The 24,318-nt window shown below is 39.6% G+C and overlaps 1 protein-coding gene across 1 annotated transcript; it reads left to right on the top strand.

Annotated features, from left to right (window-relative positions):
* The first annotated feature begins 20,518 nt into the window (after positions 1-20,518).
* Positions 20,519-21,509, top strand: LOC125233691 (pheromone-processing carboxypeptidase KEX1-like). The gene is made up of 2 exons (XM_048139775.1): positions 20,519-20,672; positions 20,870-21,509. Exons 1-2 carry the CDS (start codon positions 20,645-20,647, stop codon positions 21,454-21,456), a joined length of 615 nt encoding a protein of 204 aa, XP_047995732.1. The 5' UTR covers positions 20,519-20,644; the 3' UTR covers positions 21,457-21,509.
* The last annotated feature ends 2,809 nt before the right edge of the window (positions 21,510-24,318 follow it).

Here is a 24,318-nt window from a genome sequence, read left to right as displayed (position 1 = left end):
GAACAAACCTTGTAGTCAAAATGACTTTAATTTCCATACTATCCATGTGTTATTTAATGAATTCATATCACATTATGATCCTCAACCTTTAAAATAATAAAATAGTGATAGACTATTGATATTTTGCATATTTTTTTGTTTTCATTGTTGACAATTTTCTATTGACAACAATTTTAATCTTGGCAAAGACATATGTAACTCCGAATAGATAGCTACAGTCTAAGGAAAAACGTACTTCAGAATCATACAGAAGCCGGTACGGTGGCCTAAATGTTGTTACATCTTACAGGGGACGCTCGACTAAATGGCACTAATAATTTGACATTTAAACATTTAAACATATATCAAGCTAATAATATGGGCCAAATTGTCAAAACCGAGGTTTAAAAGTTTTAAACTTATGTTAACGCACCTTCCATGTGTGCGTGAGCGCCGCCGCGCACACATCGACACGACACACGCGGGGCCGCGGCCGGCGCGGCGGCAGCCCGCCCCGCCATCGCCGACACCACGATAGCTCGCGCGTCCATATCAATGTATTTTTTACAAATCATTAAGGGTCCCCCCACATCTAGCGTCTCGCGAACGTCGTCGCCTCTCCAACGCCCGCGCGGCGTCGACGCCGCGCTCCCGCAGCGCCGACGCGGCGTTGCAGCGCCTCTCGAACGTCGACGTCGCAGTGGCGTCCGCGCGGCGTCGACGCCGCGCCAACGCCGCGCCCGCGCAGCGCCTCCGCGATGCCAGCGGCGACCAACGTCCAGCTTAGGGCTTCCAATACCGGGATCCCAGTATCTCGGGATTTTTGGGATAGATTTCAAAACCGGTATTTAATTTAGTAATACCGGAATCTCGGTATTTTTAGTAACTAACAAATTATGCGTATAAACGTAAACTACTCATCAAAAACCTTTAATTTCTGCATCATGACGGTCGCTAGACGCGTAAATATTGATTTTTATTTATTTATTTAAACTTTATTGCACAAAATATACAAAAATGTACAAATGGCGGACTTAATGCCAAAAGGCATTCTCTACCAGTCAACCATAGGGCCAAACAGAGATTCAATACAAATGGTGCAGAGAGAAAACAAAAAGGTGATTTACTAAGAAGAAAAGCAAACTATATATTTTTGCTCTCGTTTCTTCGACACATTCTCTGTTTAGTGTTTTTACAATATTTCTATGAAATGATAGTATTTCCGATGATTACCTAGATAAAGTTACGTGTCAAGAGCATTCATTGAGGAGGGCCTGCCGTGAACCTTTTGACACATTTGTCGCACTTGGGAATCGTAAGTGTGACAGGGAAGCAATACGTCAAACGTAGTTGACACAACACAGGCCACAGACCCTCTGTAAACAAGTCGCCTTGATGCACCTACATTATAGTAATAACTTTTCAAAAAATTGGTTAAGGCATACGATCTAACGTAGGTATAAGCTACTTTTGGTTTACTGCCACTGACGTCGAGGAGGCGCGGCGCTAACGCGTCGTCGACGCCGCGCGGACGTCACTGCGACGTCGACGTTCGAGAGGCGCCGCAACGTCGCGTCGGCGCTGCGGGAGCGCGGCGTCGACGCCGCGCGGGCGTTGGAGAGGCGACGACGTTCGCGAGACGCTAGATGTGGGGGGACCCTAAATAGTTGTTAAAATGCAAGTTGTCGTCTTCATCATTTTCCGAAGAACCTGCGCCAACAGCTTGTGTCAAGCGATGGTAGTCTATGCACTGTGATTAAATATATTTTACTTTGACAGTAACTCTCTATAATACTTGGTTAGAAAGCAGGCCGAAATGACAGTCATTGACGCTAGACAACGATCGAAATGCACTTTGGGTATGTAGCCGAATGGCACAAACGCTCAGGAAACGAAACACTCGTAGGTATCTATCTCTATCGCTCTTGCGTATTGGCGCGACAGAGCCAGACTACCTTCCGCGGCGTTTCGTTTTCGTTTTGCGTAGCAGAAATGCCATTCGGCTAGGGCACCAGGTGGAACGAAACGCCGCGAAAGGTAGTCTGGTTCTGTTGCGCCAATACGTAAAAGCAATAGAGATGGATACGATAACGATATTATTGTAAGCGCTTGTGCACTTAGCTACATTCACTGATCCGTGATTATTGGTGCTTTCCCTAGAAAACAAACCCTTACGGCTCAGCCACGACATTGGTCTAAGCGCGACAGCGGTGAGCGGCAGCCATACGTGCGAATGAAAAGTCCCATCGCTGTGTCTCGCTCCAATGTATGGCCGCCGCTCACCGCGGTCGCGCTTAGACCAATGTCGTGGCCGTTATATTTTCGGGACCGGATCCGTCTAGCGAGCGCCATCCCTTACTTTTAAATCAAGGTCATACCTAAAAATGGCCGTATCAGCCGTATGTGGCCTAAACACACAGCCAGCGGGTTCTAATAACAAGTTACCGTTAATCCTAAAATTACAATCCGTCATATTTGTTTAGGCTTCGTTTTAATCAGTTCAGCTGTTCAGTTGTTGCTAAAGGGCTTATACTCGTGCCACAGAGAATGTAAAGCAGTAACTGAAGTCAGAGCCTGTACCCTATTTAAGTAAGTTCTCCTAACATTTGTTCAGCGTGCGTAGCCGAATGGCATTTCTCCGACGCCAAACGAAAACGAAACGCCACGCCAGTTAGTCCGGCTCTGTCGCGCTAATACGCACGAGCGATAGAGATAGAAGATATCTACTAGCGTTTCGTTTCGTGAGAGTTTCGTGAGCGTTAGTGCCATTCGGCTACGCATCCAGTTTTCAAACAAAAGGTGTGCTTTAATTGTCGGTAAGCATAAGGGCCTCTTACAGGTGGTTCTACCAGTAGTTGTGCGATGAAGCTCACGCCACCTTTTTAGGTCTACTTGATATTTATAAAAAAAAAATAAAAAAAATCTTTTCTAAATTAGTTTTTTACGCTTTGCTTCTTTTCTTATGCGCACAGCGAAGGAGTGGAATTTCTTGCCGGCAGATGTAATTCCGAGCTCATATAACCCAACAACTTTCAAATCTGGGCGAGCTCACTCCATAGTAGGCCACGTCTTTGCCTTTGGCTAGTCCGTGGCCAAGAGTAAGCCCATTTATAATTAAAAAAAAACTATTGTTAAAAAATTTTTATAAAATTTCTTTCTTTCATAAGGTAGCATGCTCTACTCGTAGCTATTATACCTATGTAATCTAATGAAGTCAAGTCACTGTTTGCATATTCTATGCTTCGTGATCACGGTTATATTGGAGTTACGACGTTTTAGTTTAAAATTGCGTTTAAACAACCAAAATTTATTTTGAATTGGTATTGTTTTATTGTAAATCCTTTGTGTTGGTGTTTAATTTATGATTTTGTTTATTTGGAGTGATCACAAAAAAAGTGCGTTGAGTCTCTCCGCGCGAAGGAAGTGAAACTTCGTAATACTTCATAATATTACGAAGTTTCACTTCTTTCGCACTGCCCTCAAAATTCACTATGCAAAGTTTGAACGGTCCTTTTTATTTCACCGTGTATACCTACAATAAAAATGCATCTGAAAAGTACTTATTTGGTGATACTCACTATCAAAACATTAAACTTTTTAGGGGTTTGTGTATCTTGCCCTGTCATTTTGCCGAGAAAGATACTTTTTCATATGAATAACATACTCAAGTATAGCGCAAACAGGGCTATAGATATAAAACATACTTGTCCGAGAATATTGAAAATACACACTAAGTTAAATATCGCCAGTACATTGACTTGTACCCGAGACGTCTTTCTCGAAACGTCGGGGATAAAATTCAAACTATAATCATACCTAAGCTCGTTGTGACCCTGCCTACTAAGTCGCGGACGGTGCCGTAGCCAAATGGCATTTCTGCGACGCAAAATGAAAACGAAACGCCGCGAAAGGTAGTCTGGATCTGTCACGCCAATACGCACGAGCGATAGAAATCTTCGAGCATTTCGTTTCGTGAGCGTTTCTTGAGCGTTTGTGCCATTTGGCTAGGTACACTGGGTTCGAATCCCGGTAAGGGCATTTATTTGTGTGACTGAGCAAAGATATTTGTTTCTGAGTCTTGGTCTATTATATTAAGTTATCAAACTAACCCCAAACTAAGCAAATCTTGTACTATGGGTGCTAAGCGACGATATACATACTTAAATAGAGAAATATATACTCATATACATAGAAAACATCCATGACTCACGAACAAATATCTGTGTTCATCACACAAATAAATGCCCTTACCGGGATTCGAACCCGGGACCGCGGCTCAGCAGGCAGGGTCACTAGTGTCACTACCAACTACGCCAGACCGGTCGTCTTTAATCCGTCCGTCTTAATTCGTTAAAGATATAATATATCTTTAACGAATAACTTATTATCACCATTTTTATTATACACCCCGTGGGTGGCCGGGGAGGGCCGTTTGTAACTTGATAAAACTATATATACATACACTGTGTCCCACTCATATAAAAAAATGTACACAGCATTTTCAAGTGTCTTTTTACCTTCAGGCCCGAGTAAACATAGTGTCCAATGCGCAACGGATTTCAATAACCGCTTCATAAATATCTATACGATTTTCAACCTTATTATGTTTGGATACAGCTGAAAGAATTTAGATCTTTTAGATTTCTAGTACAAAGGAAACTTCCTTACTAAGAATGGGCGGTTATTTAAATGCTTGCTGGAGCTTCTCTTTTTGAAAACCAAAGAAAGTAGGTATGATATCTAAGTAATATATTAGAACCTAATAAAACGGGTTACCCTCATCTAGCAGAATAATTTTGACCATAAACACACTTCACATGTTACGCAGAAACACTTTCAGTCGAATGGTAATTTTGCAGAAAACTTAGTTGGCATTATTACTACCACGCATACGATACATTTGGTAGAATATTGTTTTACAGAACATTACTTTGGTCGATTTTGATTTAGCATAATTTTATGTGAGTTTTTAATTGAGATTAATAAAATACACACCTACTTAATATGCATTTCATCATGCCATTTTGGCTTCAGAAGCCTAAAAACAAGAGACTAAAAATAATAATAAAAAACAATAAAAGTACGTAGTCACAAATGTCATCGTTTAGATAAAATTCGAATAAAGATCACACGTAATCAGCCTTAGATACAATATGAATCGGTTATGTAAGTGTCAAAAACGGTTTTTGTATTAAGAAACATCAAACCCTATCCATATCACATATACATCTTATGTTCGACAATATCTCAAAGTTGGAATCGGGCCGGCAAGCTCAGGTACCTTCTCCGACAAAATATTTGCAGAATGTCTGGTCCTAAACAAATGCTGAGTATCCTCGACAATGTCCGTTTATTGCATTATAGTGGACAACAGGACGAGGGTCCGCAAACATTGCCGGTTTTATTAGCGATATGAACTGTTTCCAGCAACTAAATAATATAGGTATTTATCCAATAAGTAGGTAAGTAAGCGCAATAATTAAGGTAAGTCTTCGAAATATAATCTAAATATATAAAAGAAGAAACTGACTGACTGACTTACTGACTGACATATCAACGCACAGTCGGAACCGCTGGTCCTAGTGATTCCAAATTTGGTACGTAGGTTCCTTATAAGGTGTAGAGGAGCACTAAGAAAAGATTTTTCAAAATTCACTTCCTACCGGGATGACATGGGGGTTCAAAGTTTGTATGGGAAAACAAGATTGAATTAGTACACGGGCGAAGCGGGAAAAAGCTAGTAATCAATACGTCAGAGGGTCTTTAAAAGTAGCGTCAGTAGCAGACAAACTGCAGGAAAGTAGACTTCGCTGGTATGGTCACATAATTCGCAGAGATGACAGCTACTCCGTGAAAACTATACTCAACATCAGTATACAGTTAAGTGGAAGAGGCAGAAGGCAAACGACGTGGTGGTCAATTGTGGAGAAGGATTTTAAAAAAGTGTCCAGAAACTTACATCATGACAACCCAGCGTGCATAGTCGAATGCACAAAGGCTCAACGAATAACGCTCGTATTTATCTATCTCTATTGCTATCTCTATCTAGACAGAGCCAGACTACCTTTTGCGGCGTTTAGTTTTCGTTTCGCGTCGTAGAAATGCCATTCGGCTACGGGGCCAGGTGTCGCATTGTGACTCCATACCACAGAACTAAATCAAGATAGAAGGAAAATGCTCGGCGATTAACAGCGAAACCGAGCGTGTAACGTTTTGTGTCGAGCCTATGACGTCACGAGTGTACTTTAGTGATGGGAACGTTGTCGCCGCGTAACCTATTCGATCGATTGTGGAGGTTGCTTGCGGGATGCCCGCCGAAGTTAAAAATATCGGATGTTCATCTTCGTTGTGAAATGAAGTAAGTATATACCTGTATTCGTGTGATGACAAACAATTCACTAGTAGGTATATAATTTGCCTAAGGCCAGGAACAAAGATTTTAGTAGGTAGATATTAATACTAGTTAATATTTCGTAATATTTTTAAGAAAATCGACCATGTACTCACTTCATTATCCTCATGTTATTTGTTACAACTTTTAGTAATATGTATATAAATATAATTAACCATTAACACATTTTTAGAGTTATTTTTATTCATAATAAATATAGAGCGTATTATGTTTGTATTTGTTTTTCTGCCGACCACAAATTCAACGTTAATACCGTAACTGTAACCTATTTTAAAGTTAAATTTACTTTTCACTCGTACTTTATAAATGTATAGTTTCATAACAATATAAAAACATAATTATAATTTCCACTGCTTCGCAAAATCGATTTAAATCGAATAAGGAAATCGCAGCATACATGACGATATAGTTCCGTGGTGCACCACTATTCTTAAGTTCGACGTGAGTTCGACGGACAAAATAACAAATCTACCTTCACTTTGTCTCGACAGTTTGAATAGCCTATTTTTATATCGCTTGTTTTAAACGCACGCCAAGTCGGACTCGTCAAATTAAAGCCGCAATGGAAAACTAGTTTGACGGCCATACGTCAGCTAATGTTTTGATGATAAAAATAGGAAAATCGTGTTTTTTATTTAATAAAAAATATTTTAGGACAAATGGTACTTACCGATGATAGGAAACACTTTGTTTAACACTCTTGCTTTTATTGGTGGTGTTTGAACAGTTAATTATCGAATACCGACCCATTTTGTATTTTTCACTGTATGTCACTCGCGGGCAGCGGTCGGGAGCAGACTGACTTGCGCGGCGAACAATGTCGCTCGCTATTTAACTTTTCCGCACGCGAAGTAGATACACTTTTTCCTTCTATCTTGATTTAGTTCTGTGCTCCATACATTTGATAATTTAAAGCCATCTTCACGATTGATTTGCCCTTCGGCCGCGTACGCAACCGGAGCTTCGTAACGTACGTAACCAGTTGCGATCAAAGCCTAACTTCTTCTTATTCGTAACCAGTTGAGACCGAACTCGTTTCTTTCTTAAATACCGCACTAAACATATTATTATAAACAAAATAGATCATTAATATCACCACTGCACGATTTCAGATGGAATAGTTACTTTTTTTAGGGTTCCGTAGTCAACTAGGAACCCTTATAGTTTCGCCATGTCTGTCTGTCCGTCCTTCCGTCCGTCCGTCCGTCCGTCCGTCCGTCCGTCCGTCCGTCCGTCCGTCCGTCCGCGGATAATCTCAGTAACCGTTAGCACTAGAAGCTGAAATTTGGTACCAATATGTATATCAATCACGCCGACAAAGTGCAAAAATAAAAAATGGAAAAAAATGTTTTATTACGGTATCCCCCCTACATGTAAAGTGGGGCTTGATATTTTTTTTCATTCCAACCCCAACGTGTGATATATTGTTGGATAGGTATTTAAAAATGAATAAGGGTTTACTAAGATCGTTTTTTGATAATATTAATATTTTCGGAAATAATCGCTCCTAAAGGAAAAAAAAGTGCGTCCCCCCCTCTAACTTTTGAACCATTATGTTTAAAAAATATGAAAAAAATCACATAAGTAGAACTTTATAAATCAATCAATCAATCAATCAATATCTTTATTGCTTACTTTTACATAAAAGTATAACGTATGACATGAAAATTGGTATAATTACATCGCTATTTATATTGATATAACTAATTATTTCTATGAATGGACGTAGAAAGTATAGCGAAAGCAAGCTACCCTCCGTACTAGTATAATACTGTATTACGGCAAGGTACCTCCTCCCTTTCTGCCCGCGGTCCATTATGTCAGTTTTAGTGACTTCGTGTAAGAAATTGATTTTATACAGTACCAAAACCCTTATAAGGAATGAAAGCAGGCTAGCTGCATAGTTATTAAAAGGAAAAACAAAAATAGTTTTACTTGCAGAAAAAAAAAAGTGCGCGCGCGCGTGTGTGTGTGTGTGTGTGTGTGTGTGTGTGTGTGTGTGTGTGTGTGTGTGTGTGTGTGTGTGTGTGTGTGTGTGTGTGTGTGTGTGCGTGCGTGCGTGCGTGCGCGCGTGCGCGCGTGTGTGTGTGTGTGTGTGTGTGAGAGAGAGTGTATATGTATAAAAGCACATGGAAATCCCGACAGTCGACAGAATAAACAGTAAGAAAAAGCATAAACAGTTAACAGTATAAAACAGTGCACAACAGGAACAAACTTCACCAGCTAAATAACAGTCGGTTTTTTGTTCAATTAAGCGTTGCCAGTCATGAAGTCATGATAAAATCTGGAGTAATAATTCAGTATCATCATAATTCAGTTGTTTGAGATACGTAGTTACAGCATTTTTGCAACCTCTGCTGGTGTACTTCTGCAGGTCAATATGTTTAGCTAAGCGGTTATACAAGAAGGGCCCCAAGAAGAATTGAAAGTTGTGTCCGAACTTCGTTTTACAAGGTGGAATACTAAAAACTCGATTTCGTCGTCTTTGGAGAGTTCTTACACCAGAAATATCCCTGTGCTGTCTACAAACCAGCGCCGCAATGAATAGCTGTCTGACAGTAAGTGCATTAAATTCCTTATAAATAAGAGCTGTAGGATAACTTCTTTTTTTAGAAGTGGAAACCTTGATAATCGCACGCTGGGCGCGCTCAACTTTTATCAGATGAGATTTCTTGGCTGCACCCCACGCTTCAATGCCATATGTAAGTATGGATTGACACAAAGCGAAATAAACACTTTTTACCAACGGTTCTCCTAGGTGCTTAATATTTTTAAAAATGTATATTAGTTTTATTACTCGTGTTGAGAGTAAGTTGATCTGAGATATCCAATTTAGGTTTTGATCAATAAGAAGTCCTAGGTACTTTGTTTCACTTGCTGACTCTAATCTATAGCAACCACAAGGCGATGTGAAAGGGTAAGCACACGAGTGCGCCTTGATACCGAAAGTATTATCTGGTTGAGTGGAATTCCTTATACTAAAAGTAATATATTTAGTTTTATCAAGGTTCAGAGATAGAGTATTGAATTTGAGCCACTCCATCACTTTAGCTAAGCCTAATTCTGTATTGATTTTAACCTCGTCCCATGAAGATCCATGAAAGATTAGAACAGTGTCATCGGCAAAAGTGATAATGTCCGCATTGTGTAATTGTAGTTGGCACAACCCGTCGATAAAGATAAGAAAGAGGGTAGGACCTAGCACGCTTCCTTGCGGCACTCCAAAAGTTAGAGGTTGCACATCACTCATATATTCACCCACCCTGACAGTCTGTGTTCTTCCGCTGAGGTAACTATTAAATAATCGTAAAGGAATTCCTCTGACACCAAGATGTTCCATTTTGTTTAGAAGTGTTGGGATATGGACAGTATCAAATGCTTTGGCTAAGTCTAAGAAGACTCCCAAGCATTTAGTATTAGAGTCTAGTTTACGGGATATTAGACCAACAACGTGATTTATAGCATCTGTAGTGGAGATGTGCTTCCGGAAGCCATACTGATTTTGTGAAATAAACCTGTTTGATTCTAGATAGTGCAACAGACGTTTGTTCATAACCTTTTCTAGAATCTTTGCTAGCGTAGGGAGAAGAGAAATTGGGCGATAATTATTAATACTGCTCTTGTCACCCGATTTGTAAATGGGAATCACAATAGAACTCTTAAGTGCATCAGGGAAGACACCAGTTGCCAGAGCCAGGTTGCAGATATGAGCTATGGGCTGAGATATGGAATCCACGCAGAGCTTAAGGAACGAAGACGAAATTCCGTCCCATCCTGTAGAATTGCTATTCTTTAGGGATAATATAAGTGCTTTGATTTCCGTCGCATCAGTTGGAAGCAAGACAATTGAGTTCATGGGGCTCATATAGTAATTATTGGTAGACGGTGAATTATTAAGGTTTGACAGCATTTTCTCAGCAAGATTTTTTCCGACAGTAACGAAATAATTATTAATAAAATTAACTGATTCCTGAGCATTGCGTTGTATTTTCAAGATATCAAGAGGTTGAGATTTTTGTTTACTTATGTGGCATATATCTTTTATTACTTCCCAAGTTTTCTTTAAGTTATTTTTATTTTTGTTTATTTGGTCCCGTTCATAACTACGTTTAACATTGTTTAGAATACGATTGCACGTATTACGATACCTTTTATATGAGAGTAGTAAGATTTGATTGTGAGGTTGTTTTCTAAGTTTAATATGAAGTCGATCTCGAAACTTAATGCAACGGAGGAGACCAGGAGTAATTCATGGCTTATGGGTCTTTCTTCTATTGGACACAATGTGAGTAACCGTATGTTCATCCAAAACAGTTTTTATCGATGACAGAAATAAATCAGTTGCTATGTTAGCATCGGAGCACGCCATGACTTGATCCCAGTCCATGGTTAATATTTTTTCCGAAGCGGTTTTATACATTATTTTAGATTTTATCCTATGAGTGTTAAGTGTAGGAGCCCCTGCATCCGAAATAGCTGTGAATACACATGAGTGATCGGTGACTGTGGTTTCACAAACAAAGGTTAGTACGTTGAGCCGAGATTTAATGAGACAATGATCTAAACAATTGTCAAGGCGCGTCGGTAGGTAGTGACTTGGTATAAGACCATGGACCGCCGCAGTATTCAAGTAGTCACAACTTCTTTGGTCGTTTGTCCGTGGTTTTATATCAATGTTGAGGTCACCTATGGCTATTATATTTGGGTACCTGGGTACTGTCTGTAACAAGAGATCTAGGCTAGTGATAAAAGGATTAGTATTCCTAAAACATGGCGGTCTATATATCCCTAGAATCAAAAACTGTCTAAGCATGATGAGAAGACAGTTAGCCTCGTCTAGGTCCGGTTCTGATACCTGCGCGTCGAGTCCTTCTCTAATGTAGGCCACAACCCCACTATTTTGATTAAGGCACTTTTGTGTAGAATAACTTTGATAATGAGGCATAATAGGTATAACAGAATCCGCAGACAACCAACATTCTGTTAATATAATAATGTCAAATTTAAAGTGAAATCTAGATAATAGTATTTCTAAGCTATTGAAGTTATAATTTATGCTCCTTATATTCTGTGTAATGACCGTAAGGCGGCCTTGGTTTGTTTGTCCGTTCAAAAATGTAGTGCACTGCGTAGGGTCATTTAGTAAATGTGAGTCACCAATAACAACACTCTCATCGATATCCGCAGATAAAACATCCAAGGACATACTATAAAGACTTTCTAGGAAAATTATTTTGAACTTGATAGGTTCAGTAGTTTTTGAGAAAAATACGGAAAACTACGGAACCCTACACTGAGCGTGGCCCGACACGCTCTTGGCCGGTTTTTGAAGAAAATCATTAGATTTGTGAACAAACGTTTGAAAATTTTCACTTGGATCACTTGGATGACGTTGTCTAGTCAGACGTCAAGACGTAGGGGCGTTTCCAGCGCCCCCCGCGGGCGCCGCCGTAGGCCCTCGCCGCGGTCTCCACAATCTCGTTATTCCAAATGAGTTGTCTAGCGCTCGGCGTGGATAAATCGTATGATTTCGTAAATGTTTACATGATTTGATAAAAAAATATCAATGACGCTGATTCGTTGCCATGACAGTTGTTATGTCCTTAAATATTTATTATTTTCTTCATCACATGGTCCATTACATATTCAAGGAAACAAGGAAAAATTACCATAGCTATACCATTCCATGTTTTATAGGTATGTATGTATCTATTGTATATTTGTACAATTTCTTCTATTTATTTGTTAGATTGATATATATGACAAGATCACTACATAAGAGGCTCCTTCGTTTTGTTCATCTCCTTAAATTCTTCTTCTTTCATTTCTTCTACTTTCCTGTAAACAGACAAAATTCAATATATTTGCAGCATTAAATTTTGGATACTGCAATTGATTGTGATTTGATTGTGCTCCATTAAACAACTTTGTACCATGGTTTGCAATAAACGATTATCTGATCTTAATACCATTTATGGCGGTTAAATATATATATCATTATTAGCGACTAATTGACCGAATTCTTACACAGATTGACTGAGTCCCACGGTAAGCTCAAAGAGGCTTGTGTTATGGGTACTCAGACAACGATATATATAACATACAAATACATACTTACATACATAGAAAACATCCGTGACAGGAACAAATATATTCTGTGCTAATCACACAAATAAATGCCCTTACCGGGATTCGAACCCGGGACCGCGGCGTAAAAGGCAGGGGTCAATACCGACTAGGCTAAACTGGTCGTCAAAGCATACGTTTTAACACAAGCAATTTGCTTTTGTGTGCAGTGGCCGGATGTTGTCCTCTACAGGTTGCAATTCTCAACCGATTCGCTTTAAATTTTGTGTCTGAGACTCTTCGCTGTGAGACCGTTCACGGAGACAACTATCGGAACAATGATCATTGAATCACCATGTCGGTTATCTCGTGAGCCAAATCTAGGTACTTGCCTTGATATGACCAGGTATGCGATGGTCTGCGGTATGGCTACAGGTCAGCTCAGTCTTTTAAGGGAATTTCAGGTCAATTGTACTCCGAATCACGAGAAATTTATTTACATTTACAATATATTTTTATTACTTCCGTCAAATGCTGCAACTTTGCCTACCCTGCCTAACATTGCCTGGGTCAAAAATCTGGGTAGTTCTAATCGGAATAAGTGTTTAAATTGAAGTCTTGGGAGATACGACAAGTAGCTAATTATAAGCGGCTTTTCGGCAATAAATCACTATTTTTCGAGCCAGGCAATTTTAAGCAGGGTAGGCAATGTTACAGCGTTTGATGGTGTAATCTTTGATTAACACATACAAAATAGCAACAAAATAAGAAAATGCAACAAACAATTAATTTTCATTATAAGAATTGAAGAAGGCAGTGATTCTGAGTAAGAAATAACATGAAAATAAAAAAATATCACATTTCAAAAAGTAGCAAAAAAGATACGATTTAAAAGGTCTGAGTCGACGGCGAGCGTGTCCTAATACAGCTTCGACTCAGAACACTTGTATTGCGAATTCCGGGATAACGCAAGGGGGGCATTTTTTTTCAAAGTTGTCCACCCCACTTTTTTTGTAACATGGGTATTTTTTACGCGATTCATACTCAGAATCGAGAGCTCTTTCGATCCTGATAGGAGAAAAAAAATGTCCCAAGATTTTCATATATTTTTTCGAACCTTCCATTCCGTTACCACCATACAAAATGTATGAAAAAATGGTAACGGAATGAGAAAAAAACCTTAGGACACTTTTTTTCTCCTATTAGGATTGAAAGAGCTCGCGATTCTGAGTGGAAAACACATAAAAATTTCCAAATCCAAAAAAAAATGGGGTGGACAACTTTGATGAAAAAAAATGGCCCAAGGATGCGCTGTGTCCATGACTTACCCGCAAAGCGTGTAGTTCCTAACGAGCGCCTCGCTGTCGGCGATGGTCTGCGGCATGGGGCGGCCCATGGTCTCCGGCAGCATCAGCCCGCAGCCCACGACCAGCATGGCCAGCAAGCTCAACACCAGTAGTGGCAGCGAGCTCCAGTAACGTTCCTGCATATCACACTTAGAGTCACTTGTACCACCGAAAATGGAGGGTTAAACCGAGGAACCCACCATTTTATATGGAATTTGACAGTTGAAAGCCCTTGAGTTAAGCGGGTGGTGTAATTGCCATAGGTATGCTGTACTTTGAGGCATTTAAAAGAACGTAGGTACCTAAGTAAACAGATAAATTGTATAAGGAGCTGCAAAATCCATGACACGATCTCACACTGCTCCTCAAAGTTAAAACGCAGTAAGTCTATATGCATTGCATACATACTTATTACCATAAATATATTACACATATAATAGTAGTTTCCATACAACTCATCGGCCAACAATGAAGCCAAACCCGATCGATGTGTGCGTGGAACGCGCCTGTTTTACGCACACCCCACGCACACATACATGCATATATAAAATGTTGCCAGAGAAAAATAATTTCGCTCGAAGTTGGGATTTTTACAAAGTCGTTGTACTTGTTTATGATAATTAATTCCTACTTAATCATTTTTAGTGTGTGCTCCATGGAAATACATACACATACATACATACAATCACGCCTGTTTCCCAGAGGGGTAGGCAGAGATCACGGATTTCCATTTACTACGATCCTGACAAATCACTTTCGCTTCACACACTTTCATAACGTTTCTCATACACGCTCGTCGGTTTCGAGTACTTCTGACCTGGCCTTTTTGCAATATTTCCCCGATTTGAACAAGAAAAGTTCGCCTAGGTCTTCCACTTCCAACTGACCCTTCCACTCTTTTTTCATATACTTTCTTCGTTACTCTCCTCTCATCCATCCTCTCTACATGCCCGAACCACCTTAACATACCCATCTCAATCTTTGTCACCACATCTACATCCACTCCACACTTCTCTCTTATCACGCTATTTCTGATCCTATCACTGAACTTCACACCAGCCATGCTTCTTAACGCTCTCATTTCCACGGCATTCACTTGACTGATGTCTTTTCTCCCACACCCAACTTTCACTACCATACATAAGTGTAGGCACTAAAACTCCTCTATGCACCGCCAGGCGTGCTTTTTGCGACACTTTGTGGCTGCCCATAAAAGCCAAGTCAATGTCCATGGAAATGTAAGTCCATGGAAATGTTGTAAGTAATGGTTGAAATGAATTTATTTAAAAAATATACATATTGAGTGCCTATACAAATAAATTTCTGTTTGGTTACCTATTAAGTATCTGAAGTTACCGGGTACAGCAGGAACCCTTTTGATATGGTGCGACTCTGTCCGTCTGTCTGTCTGTCACATTTCTAAATATCTTAAGAACTGTTCTACTTATGCTATTGATTTGTTTTTAACATCTACAAATTGGAAGTGTTATAGTGGGACCCTGCCGCACCAAAGTCATCCAATTACTATCCTGTAAGTGGGAGCGAGAAAGAATTATTCTTTTCTAGCTCCCACGTACAGGCATTCATGTGTAAACACATTTACTTTTAATTTATTAACATTGATTATTAGCGCGATATCAGGGGCGACTCACTCCGCGATTCTATCGCCGCGCTACAAGTACATGCAGGCGGCCGCGAGTTCGCGGCCTAATCAGGGGTGACGCGTGTTCTCACGGAACGCACGTTCGCACTTTCTAATGTTACTTTACGTCGCGAGATTTTTTTAAAGGTTCATATGCGATGTCCGCGTGTGGGAAGGCTAATAATGCTTAGTTAAATAGATATCATGAATAAAATAAATGCCATAGGACATTTTTACACATATCAACTATTGATTAAGTCCCCGGAAAGGTTCAATAAGGCAATGGAACTTAAATAAAAATATATAAATACGTAAGTACCCAAAACTTGAATATAATAGTATAACATTTTATCTGAGTATATATAATTAATCCATTTATTCAGGGTTAAAAAAAATACAAAAAGACACACAATTCGTTTTAATCCATAGGCAACCCTATCGCCGGGCACCGCGCACGTGCGGCTCGTTTCTTTGTAAGAATTTTGTAGGCATTTAAAAAGGCGGCATGTCGTGAACATCAAAGCAGTAGGCCTTCTGTACTTGTACTATTATAATTATATTCTGTGTTATAAATAATAAGGCAGTAATCTCTAAGGCAATACCAGTCTGATAATAATAGAAGAATCTAGGCGTTTTGCCTAGACAAAACTGAAATAGTGGATTATTCAAAGTTACCCACCCCCACTTTTTTTGTAACATGGGTATTTTTCACGCGATTCATACTCAGAATCGCGAGGTCTTACGATCCTGATAGGAGAAAAAAATGTCCCAAGATTTCCATAAATTTTTCAAACCTTCCATTCCGTTACCACTTTACAAAATGTATGAAAAATGGTAACGGAATGGGGAAAAACCTTAGAACCCCTTTTTTCTCCTATTAGGATTGAAAGAGCTCGCGATTCTGAGTGGAAATCACATAAAAATTTGCAAATCCAAAAAAAAGGTTTGGACAACTTTGAAAAAAAAAGGCCAGATATCACCTGTCAAAGTACTATTAAATCCTACTCAAGTGTAAACTTTATAAAACAAATACATTTTTCTCAAACATGCAATGAAATATTGTCTTTACGTTCCTTAAAATAGGCTGGGAAGTATCGCTTTTTGGGCGCAACAACTCGAGAGGACTGTAAAGGGATTTCATATTATTTTTTAGGCCTAGGCCTGCAAAGTAACTTTTTTTTATAAAATATTGTCCTTTAGAGCATTTTTTATTTATTTCATTGTATGTTTGAGAAAAGCACTATACATGCCTCGGCGTGAAAACGGATTCCCGGCCTCGTATCCCTATCCGGTATATACCCACTTGGCCGGAAATCCTCATTTTCCCGGCCTCTGATGTAATGTACTATTGCAATTTGTGTAGAAGGACTCTCGAACGGTACAAAGATAGCATCAAGTGGCACTACAATTCATTGTTTCCTCTGTCCCGTTACCACAACGCTGCGAAGTAAAGATGGCTTACTTTTCACTGCGCTCTTGCTTTGTCATCATCAGCCAGGGAGCGTCCACTGCTGGACGAAGGCCCGCCATGTTCTTTGGAGGGAAATACCATAGTCGCCACGCTTGGCAGGCGGGTTGACGACCGCAGTAGCTGCAAATACATCCTCGACGGACGCTGCTGCCCATCCGTCGCGTCGGTTTTATTTTATACAATACAATACAAATACTCTTTATTGCACACCTCAATACACGAAACAACATAGCAAGTATAAACAACAACTTAAGAGGTAAAACAAGAGGCGGTCTTATCGCTAAAGAGCGATCTCTTCCAGACAACCTAGTATCCCTTTATCCTTTTTTTTTATGTATCCCTTTGTCGCCTCTTACGACACCCACGGGAGTTGATGGGGTGGTACTATTCTCAGCCGGCACCACACAGCAAGCTTTGTATGTTGTGTCATATCTTTTTAATCCCCGACGCAAAAACGACGGGGTGTTATAAGTTTGACGTATCTGTCTGTCTGTGTGTGTGTCTGATTGTGGCATCGTGAACCGATTTAGATTTTGTTTTTTTGTTTGAAAGCTGGGTTAGTCGGGAGTGTTCTTAGCCATGTTTCATGAAAATCGGTCCACTATGTCGCGGTCGGGGTTTTTCATCACAATTTTAATTTTGTGGTTATTTCGGATTAAATTGGCAGGCACTTGAAATGTATTTGAACTTCAATAACTTAATCTACATACAAATGCGATGAAACTTAATTAAGCTACAAAATGCGCATGTAACACTTTTGAGGCTCTGCTTACCATTAGGCGAACTAATGAGTTTATTTGCCTCCGACGTAAGTAGTATTAAAAAAATCAATACAGAAACTATACGAAACTTAACTCCAAAAAATCATAAAAAACGCCCCGCTCCTAGACTCAAACGACTAATCTTCATCAGAATATCGTGTGTAAATTACCATACAAATAATTCTACGGCTACTACGGATCTTATTTCTACGGTTTCGGATCGGACAAATATGAAGACTAGCTTTTTCCCGCGGCTTCGTTCGCGTTAGAAAGAGACAAAAAGTAGCCTATGTCACTCTCCATTCCTTCAGCTATTTCTACTTAAAAAATCACGTCAAATCGTCGCTCCGTTTTGCCGTGAAAGACGGACAAACAAACAGACACACTCACTTTCCCATTTATAATATTAAGTATGGATTAGTATGGATAGCCGTCTATGCATATAATATCATCTTGGTACTTATTCCATGTGAACTATCTTTAACAACATAATCTGCCTCTAGCTTTAGATTTCTATGACTATCGTGTTCAGAACATAAAAATGCTTTTACCTTTGAATGATATTTATTATTTCCTTTTCTCTCACATCTTTGGTTTATTCTTTATTTAGAGGCAAAGCATTAGGAATTGGAGCGGAAAATAGACGGGAATGGTTTGACCTGATTCGGTGAGGGAGTAATGAAAATGTACAGAAATAGTATGTGAGACGGCAAGGGTGATATTTTCTCGGAGTTTGTGGCTTGCGAGAAAATAAATACATTTTCACCACACCAGAATGTAAAGGTTTATTTTAGCACATTTTTTTTATACTACGACGGTGGCAAACAAGCATACGGTCCGCCTGATGGAAAGCGTTCACCGTAACCTCTGAGCGCCTGCAACTCAAGGAGTGTCACATGCGCGTTGCCAACCCATTAGAAGCTTGCACACTCCCTTTTGCTGAGTTATGTACCAGCAAAAAAGAGTGTACAAGTTCCAAGGAGGGTTCGGGTTGCCGACGACTCAAAGGACAATAATAGACGGAACAAATTCGTTCCGTAGATCCTTCCGTCACCAGCACACCGCACCCTCGTTGAGATCTGGCAGCCTTACTCACCGGCAGGAACACAACACTATGAGTGCGTGCTATTTGGCTGCGGTCTTCTGTAAGGCGGAGATACTTCCCCAGTTGGGCTTTATATTATTTAGGGTTGGGGAATTATACTAGCTTTTCCCTCGGCTTCTAAAGTCTAACTTTGGACCCCCATTGCAGCCCCTTAGGAGGTTCATTTTGAAAAATCCTTTCTTTGTGCTACAGAGCTACATGTTATAATGAACCTACGTGCCTGAATCTCTAGGAGCAGTGGTTTCGGCTGTGAGTTGTTATGTCAGTCAGTTTCTTATTTTATAGACATTTAGATTTTCCTCATTTTAGTACTCCCAATAAGGTTCAAATTACTTAATTGGTCCAATTTTGGTCTCACTTTTGATATTTGACTTTTTCTTTGACATCACATTTATACCTATGTATGTATGTAGGTATGTATGAACATATGTAAAAACTGCGTAAAAAGGAACATCATGCCATTCATATTGACGCCCGATACTGGGAAAGGGTAGCAGAATGACGAACGAAGTGGCACAAATGCTTTTTGGAGGGTCGCAGAATTTTTGATGAGATGAGACATGGTTTGCTGCACTTGCTGTTAAGAGACATATTAAGCGACGCGCGACGTGTTTCAGCGCCAATTTCCTCAAACTCTTGTCAGACCAGGGGCCCATGTCTCAAAACCGAAAGTTACAAGTTACAAGCGGAAGTCTCTTTACAACTTGTCATATTAGACATTGACAACCGCTTGTAAATTGTAACTTGTAGCTTCGAGAAATGCTGTAGCCACCACAGACATGCAATCTATCTCTATCGCTGACAGCATTTCTGCGGCGTTTGGCATTGCAGAAATGCCATTTGGCTACGGGGCCCTCGGTAGACTAAGTATATCTGTCTCTTATCGGTCTATTAAGTCACCAAAGTGGTGCCTCTCGAATGTTACACCATAAACCGTCTTCAATAGACGTAATGCCAATGATGATGATTCTAAAATGTCATGAACTCATAGTAGAGGCAATAGCCTTCTATCCATAAGCAAACAGTTATAAATGACGTCCATAAATAGTCTGTTATTCGAGCTGAGAGCGTTTCTCTGTCGCCAGTCAATTGTATAATTTGTATCGACTCGACGGCTCGCTATTTTGCTATTAGGTTTAATTAAATTTTCACTCCATTTTAGTTGAGAGTCAAATTAGTCTCAGTTATCGTTAGCGTAATATACTTTGGTGAAATCAAAGGTTTTAGCGCAATGTGTAATCAGCAAAGATGTTATTATTAAAAACCTATGTGTGATGGAAATAAAAGAAGTCTTTATTTAGATCAGTCATAGCGCCTTCCAAAATTATCGAAATAATGGTAATTTAAGACTAATTTTTTTATTGTTTAATTTAGGTAGGTACCGTATATCTGAGAGAAATCCAATCATCGATAAAAATAAAATAAATATTGTAGGACATTATAACACATATTGAATGAGTCCTACGGTAAGCTGAACAAGGCTTGTGGGTACAACGTTAAACGTACCTATACTCGAATAATACTCTAAGTATAATAGAAAAACACAAAGGCAAACCAAAAAAGACATGTTAGTTAATAATCAGTATTAAATTAAGTGATTTTTTTTTCATACTTTAGGCATTACCTAAAAAGTGTCGGAGGACTAAAGAAATAATTGCTTTTCCTGACTTTATAGTTATTAAAAATACTTTCATAAAGCTGAGAGTCGTAAAGTAAATTAAATTCTTTATTTACGACCTCCCAATCTCTAGGGCGATGGCTAAATCGAGCCAAGTAATAAAATTGCAGTAAAAGAAATGATTTACATCATATTTATAATAGAAGTTTACTTGGACACAATAAATTAATTTTGGATTTTTGATATGAAGATTTCCATTTTTGTTATCGTTGGTAAGATTTAATCAGAATATTTAGGTGTCTCTAATATTCAGGTATATCTATAATTATTTGATAAGAATATTTAGGTATATCTATAATTATTTGATAAGCTAAGGATACGCTTAGTATTTTTATTATATTTTCGTAAACCGCAAAGTACTCGTAACAAAACAATTAACAGTTCTTTTTTTATCGTCTTCTCTTTACAGTGGTTGCCATCACTACACAAACTACGTACATAGAATCTAGGCCTTACTTGCCAAGAATACAAATATATGAAATCCGTGAAAATCCCGAGTGGAAGGATGACTCTTATTCCAACCAGAAAACAAAAACAGCTCCTGCTACGCTTCTACCGGGATTAGATCTAGATCACATTGACAAACCAAAGATTTTAATTTTACCAATCAGACAAAATCAAAAACTAATACCTGATATTTTCAAACAACTTATTGGAAATGCAATTCAAGATAAAAATGAAGAAATAGATACAGATACCAGTCATGAAGTAAGGAAGATGATTTTTGATAGGTATGAAGGTGATACCAGTGTTAGTGATGAAGATGATGCTGGAAGAGATGATGGAGAAAAATATGATAGTGATACCAGTGATGACGATGATGACGGTAATGACATTAGTGATGGTAATGACGATGATGAAGCTGTTGACGATAATGATATTGCAAGTGAACCAGACAATTTTGTAGATGAAACACGTTCGAGGTCAAGAATGAGAAGAGGAAAGAAAACAATGCTTCGTAAGGCAAATACGAATAATGTATTGTTTTATGTTTGATACTTGTCGTAAAATTTTACTTTTATTAATTAATAAACATTGCTTTGGAAACATTTATGAGAGAACATTGGAAAAATGATCTTACACTTCCTATTTTATCATCAGACATCGCAACTTTTCCAACAATTTTGGCGCAGCATTGTCGCGTTAAGGGAATAATAATATTCCTTCATATAGGTCTCAAGTCAGATGGAACAGTTAATAAGGATTAATAACAGCATTGAAATCCGCTAGGCTAGCAAATCCACGGGCAAAAGCCAGTAAATTAACCTATATTTATATAATAATTGTTCACACTGACTAAAAATCCCATACAGTTGACTTAAATGGCTATATTTTTCCTTGTCAAGAGGCAATTAAACCTAACAGTGGACGTATTTAATAACAAACTGACTATCACGTTATTAGATAGCTGTACACGTATGATTTGCCCGGCGGGGACATCCGTCCGTATGTGGCAAGAAATAGACACGGATTTGCCTGCCGGGTACTCGTCCGCAGCGCTGGCCGTGCTCAAAACCAACAGATCGGGCACGGGCCGGGCAAATCTGTCGGTTGCCCACGCGTGTGTGTGTAGCGCGGATATGCCCGCCGGATCGCACCTTATACTTATACGAGCAAGGATATTCGCCTAGGATTTGTCCGCTGGGCAAGCCGCGGATCAGGGTGGCTAGCCGAATGGCACAAACGCTCACGAAACGAAGCGCTAGTAGATATCTATCTCTATCGCGCTTGCGTATTGGCGCGACAGAGCCAGCGGCGTATCGCTTTCGTTTGGCGTCGGAGAAATGCCATTCGGCTACGGGGCCTGATCCCAGCCTTGCCCGGCGGACCAATGGCTAATCGCGGATCAGATCCGAAGCTTGCTCGGCGGACAAATCCGTACGTGTATGTGTGTGTGTGTCTATTCACTGTGACAGTGTTTTTTTTATGTTCTGCCTATGAAATGATGCGTCAAAGCGGTTTGTTTACAGAGGGTTAACCACGATTCACTTACTTGCGGATTTGCAAGTGCAACAAAGAGGCAATATTAACGTCAAACATGGTTTGCGGTAGGCCCTGAAGCGCTGGTGGCCTAGCGGTAAGAGCGTGCGACTTTCAATCCGGAGGTCGCGGGTTCGAATCCCGGCTCATACCAATAAGGTTTTCGGAACTTATGTGCGAAATGTCATTTGATATTTGCCAGTAGCTTTTCGCTGAAGGAAAACATCGTGAGGAAACCGGACTAATTCCAATAAGGCGTGATTGCCCTTTGGGTTGGAAGATCAGATGGCAGTCACTTTCGTAAAACTATTGCCTACGCCAAATCTTGGGATTAGTTGTCACAGCGAACAGCTCCCATGAGCCGTGGCAAATGCCGGGATAACGCAAGGAGGATGATGATGGTTTGCGGTAGGCCCTCCTCAATGCTCCGTCAGTGGCGATCAAAATGAAAGAAGCGCGTTACTACCATAGCTGGGCATTAACTCGTTAATCCGTTAATCGTTAATTAACGAAGTTAACATTTCGATTAACGGATTAACTTTTAAGTTAACTTGAAAAAATGTTAACGGACTCGTTAACTTCCGTTAAATTTCTCCGAGTCCGTTAATCGTTAATCTAGTAGGGCACAGGCGCTATCTACGCTGCGAAAAATACGTTCTGAACGCTACTATAAAAGCCCGAAGTACGGCAAATCCTATGATTTGCCGGTAAATCTTAGATTTTACCGATGTCGATTGCTAAAAGTCCGAAATTATTACCTAAAAAAGTATTCTTCACGTGGATTTGCTTTTACTAACTTTGATTCGGTGAATCCTAAGCTTTACCATGGCGACTGTTGTAGTGATAGGGCGGCAAATTCGAGCCCTATTTACGACCACATTCGCTTCCCTAGCCTCTACCGCCCAAAGTGCCACAACAGTCCCGTCACCGCCAGCATCTCTCCTGACACAGCTCTTGGCAGTAGCTCAGGCGATCACTGCCTTCCACGTGCAGCCTTGAGTTCAATAGGCTAGCTGTACTGTTTCGGCCTTTTACAGAAATATAATACGTTATAGTGGATACTGATGCAACTAAATATTTAAAGAAAAGTTCATTTTTTTTCACGTGTTAACGGATTAACGATTAACTTTAACTTACGTTAAATTTGTCGAAATGTATCGCTTTAACGATTAACGAAGTTAACTTTTTTAGTAACGGATTAGCGATTAACGAAGTTAACTATTTGATTAACGGTGCCCAGCTATGGTTACTACGCACACAGTCTAAGCTCGTATAAGCACAGAATAAATATTAGTACAAGTACGAACGCGTACTATGCTTGTATGAGTGAGATATAACAGGTAGGCTGGTCGTTTTCTTGACAGGCGGTAACTGTGAGATAACCGAGAGCGGGTGGGTGGCACCTTCCGCGGGAAGCAGGGAAGCACATTTCTCGTCATACTGTACAGTTACAGTAGTACTCTTTATTATGCTGTGGTTTTACGTAATATCACAGAATATATAATAGTACAAGTACAGAAGGCCCATTGCTTTAATGTTCACGAAATGCCGCCTTTTTAAATGCCTACAAAATTCTAACAAAGAAACGAGCCGCACGTGCGCAGCGTCGGATGATAGGGTTGCCTATGGATTAAAACGAATTCATTCTCAGATAAAATGTTATACTAAATATATTCAAGTTTTGGGTACTTTCTAGGTATATATGTCGCAGTAAGATAGATAAAGCCGTTATATAGTTATAACCCTAGGAATATAATTATACGTCGTAACATAGTTAAACGAAAGCGATTAATTGCTATCTTACTAGGAATATAACTATAATACGTTACTAGTTTAGTCATATAGTTATATGACTGGATTCAGTTTAGTGAAATGATT

This window comes from Leguminivora glycinivorella, chromosome 14 (genome assembly GCF_023078275.1).
Source record: "Leguminivora glycinivorella isolate SPB_JAAS2020 chromosome 14, LegGlyc_1.1, whole genome shotgun sequence".
Lineage (NCBI taxonomy): Eukaryota > Metazoa > Arthropoda > Insecta > Lepidoptera > Tortricidae > Leguminivora > Leguminivora glycinivorella.
This window is presented reverse-complemented; position numbering and strand designations above follow the sequence as displayed.

What these genes read in the sequence shown, in the direction of transcription:
- LOC125233691 (XM_048139775.1), top strand. Translation starts at nt 20,645, where the DNA reads ATGAAGATTTCCATTTTTGTTATCGTTG. An exon ending in TTCCATTTTTGTTATCGTTG is followed by an intron (nt 20,673 to 20,869) that starts GTAAGATTTAAT and finishes TTCTCTTTACAG; the next exon opens with TGGTTGCCATCACTACACAA.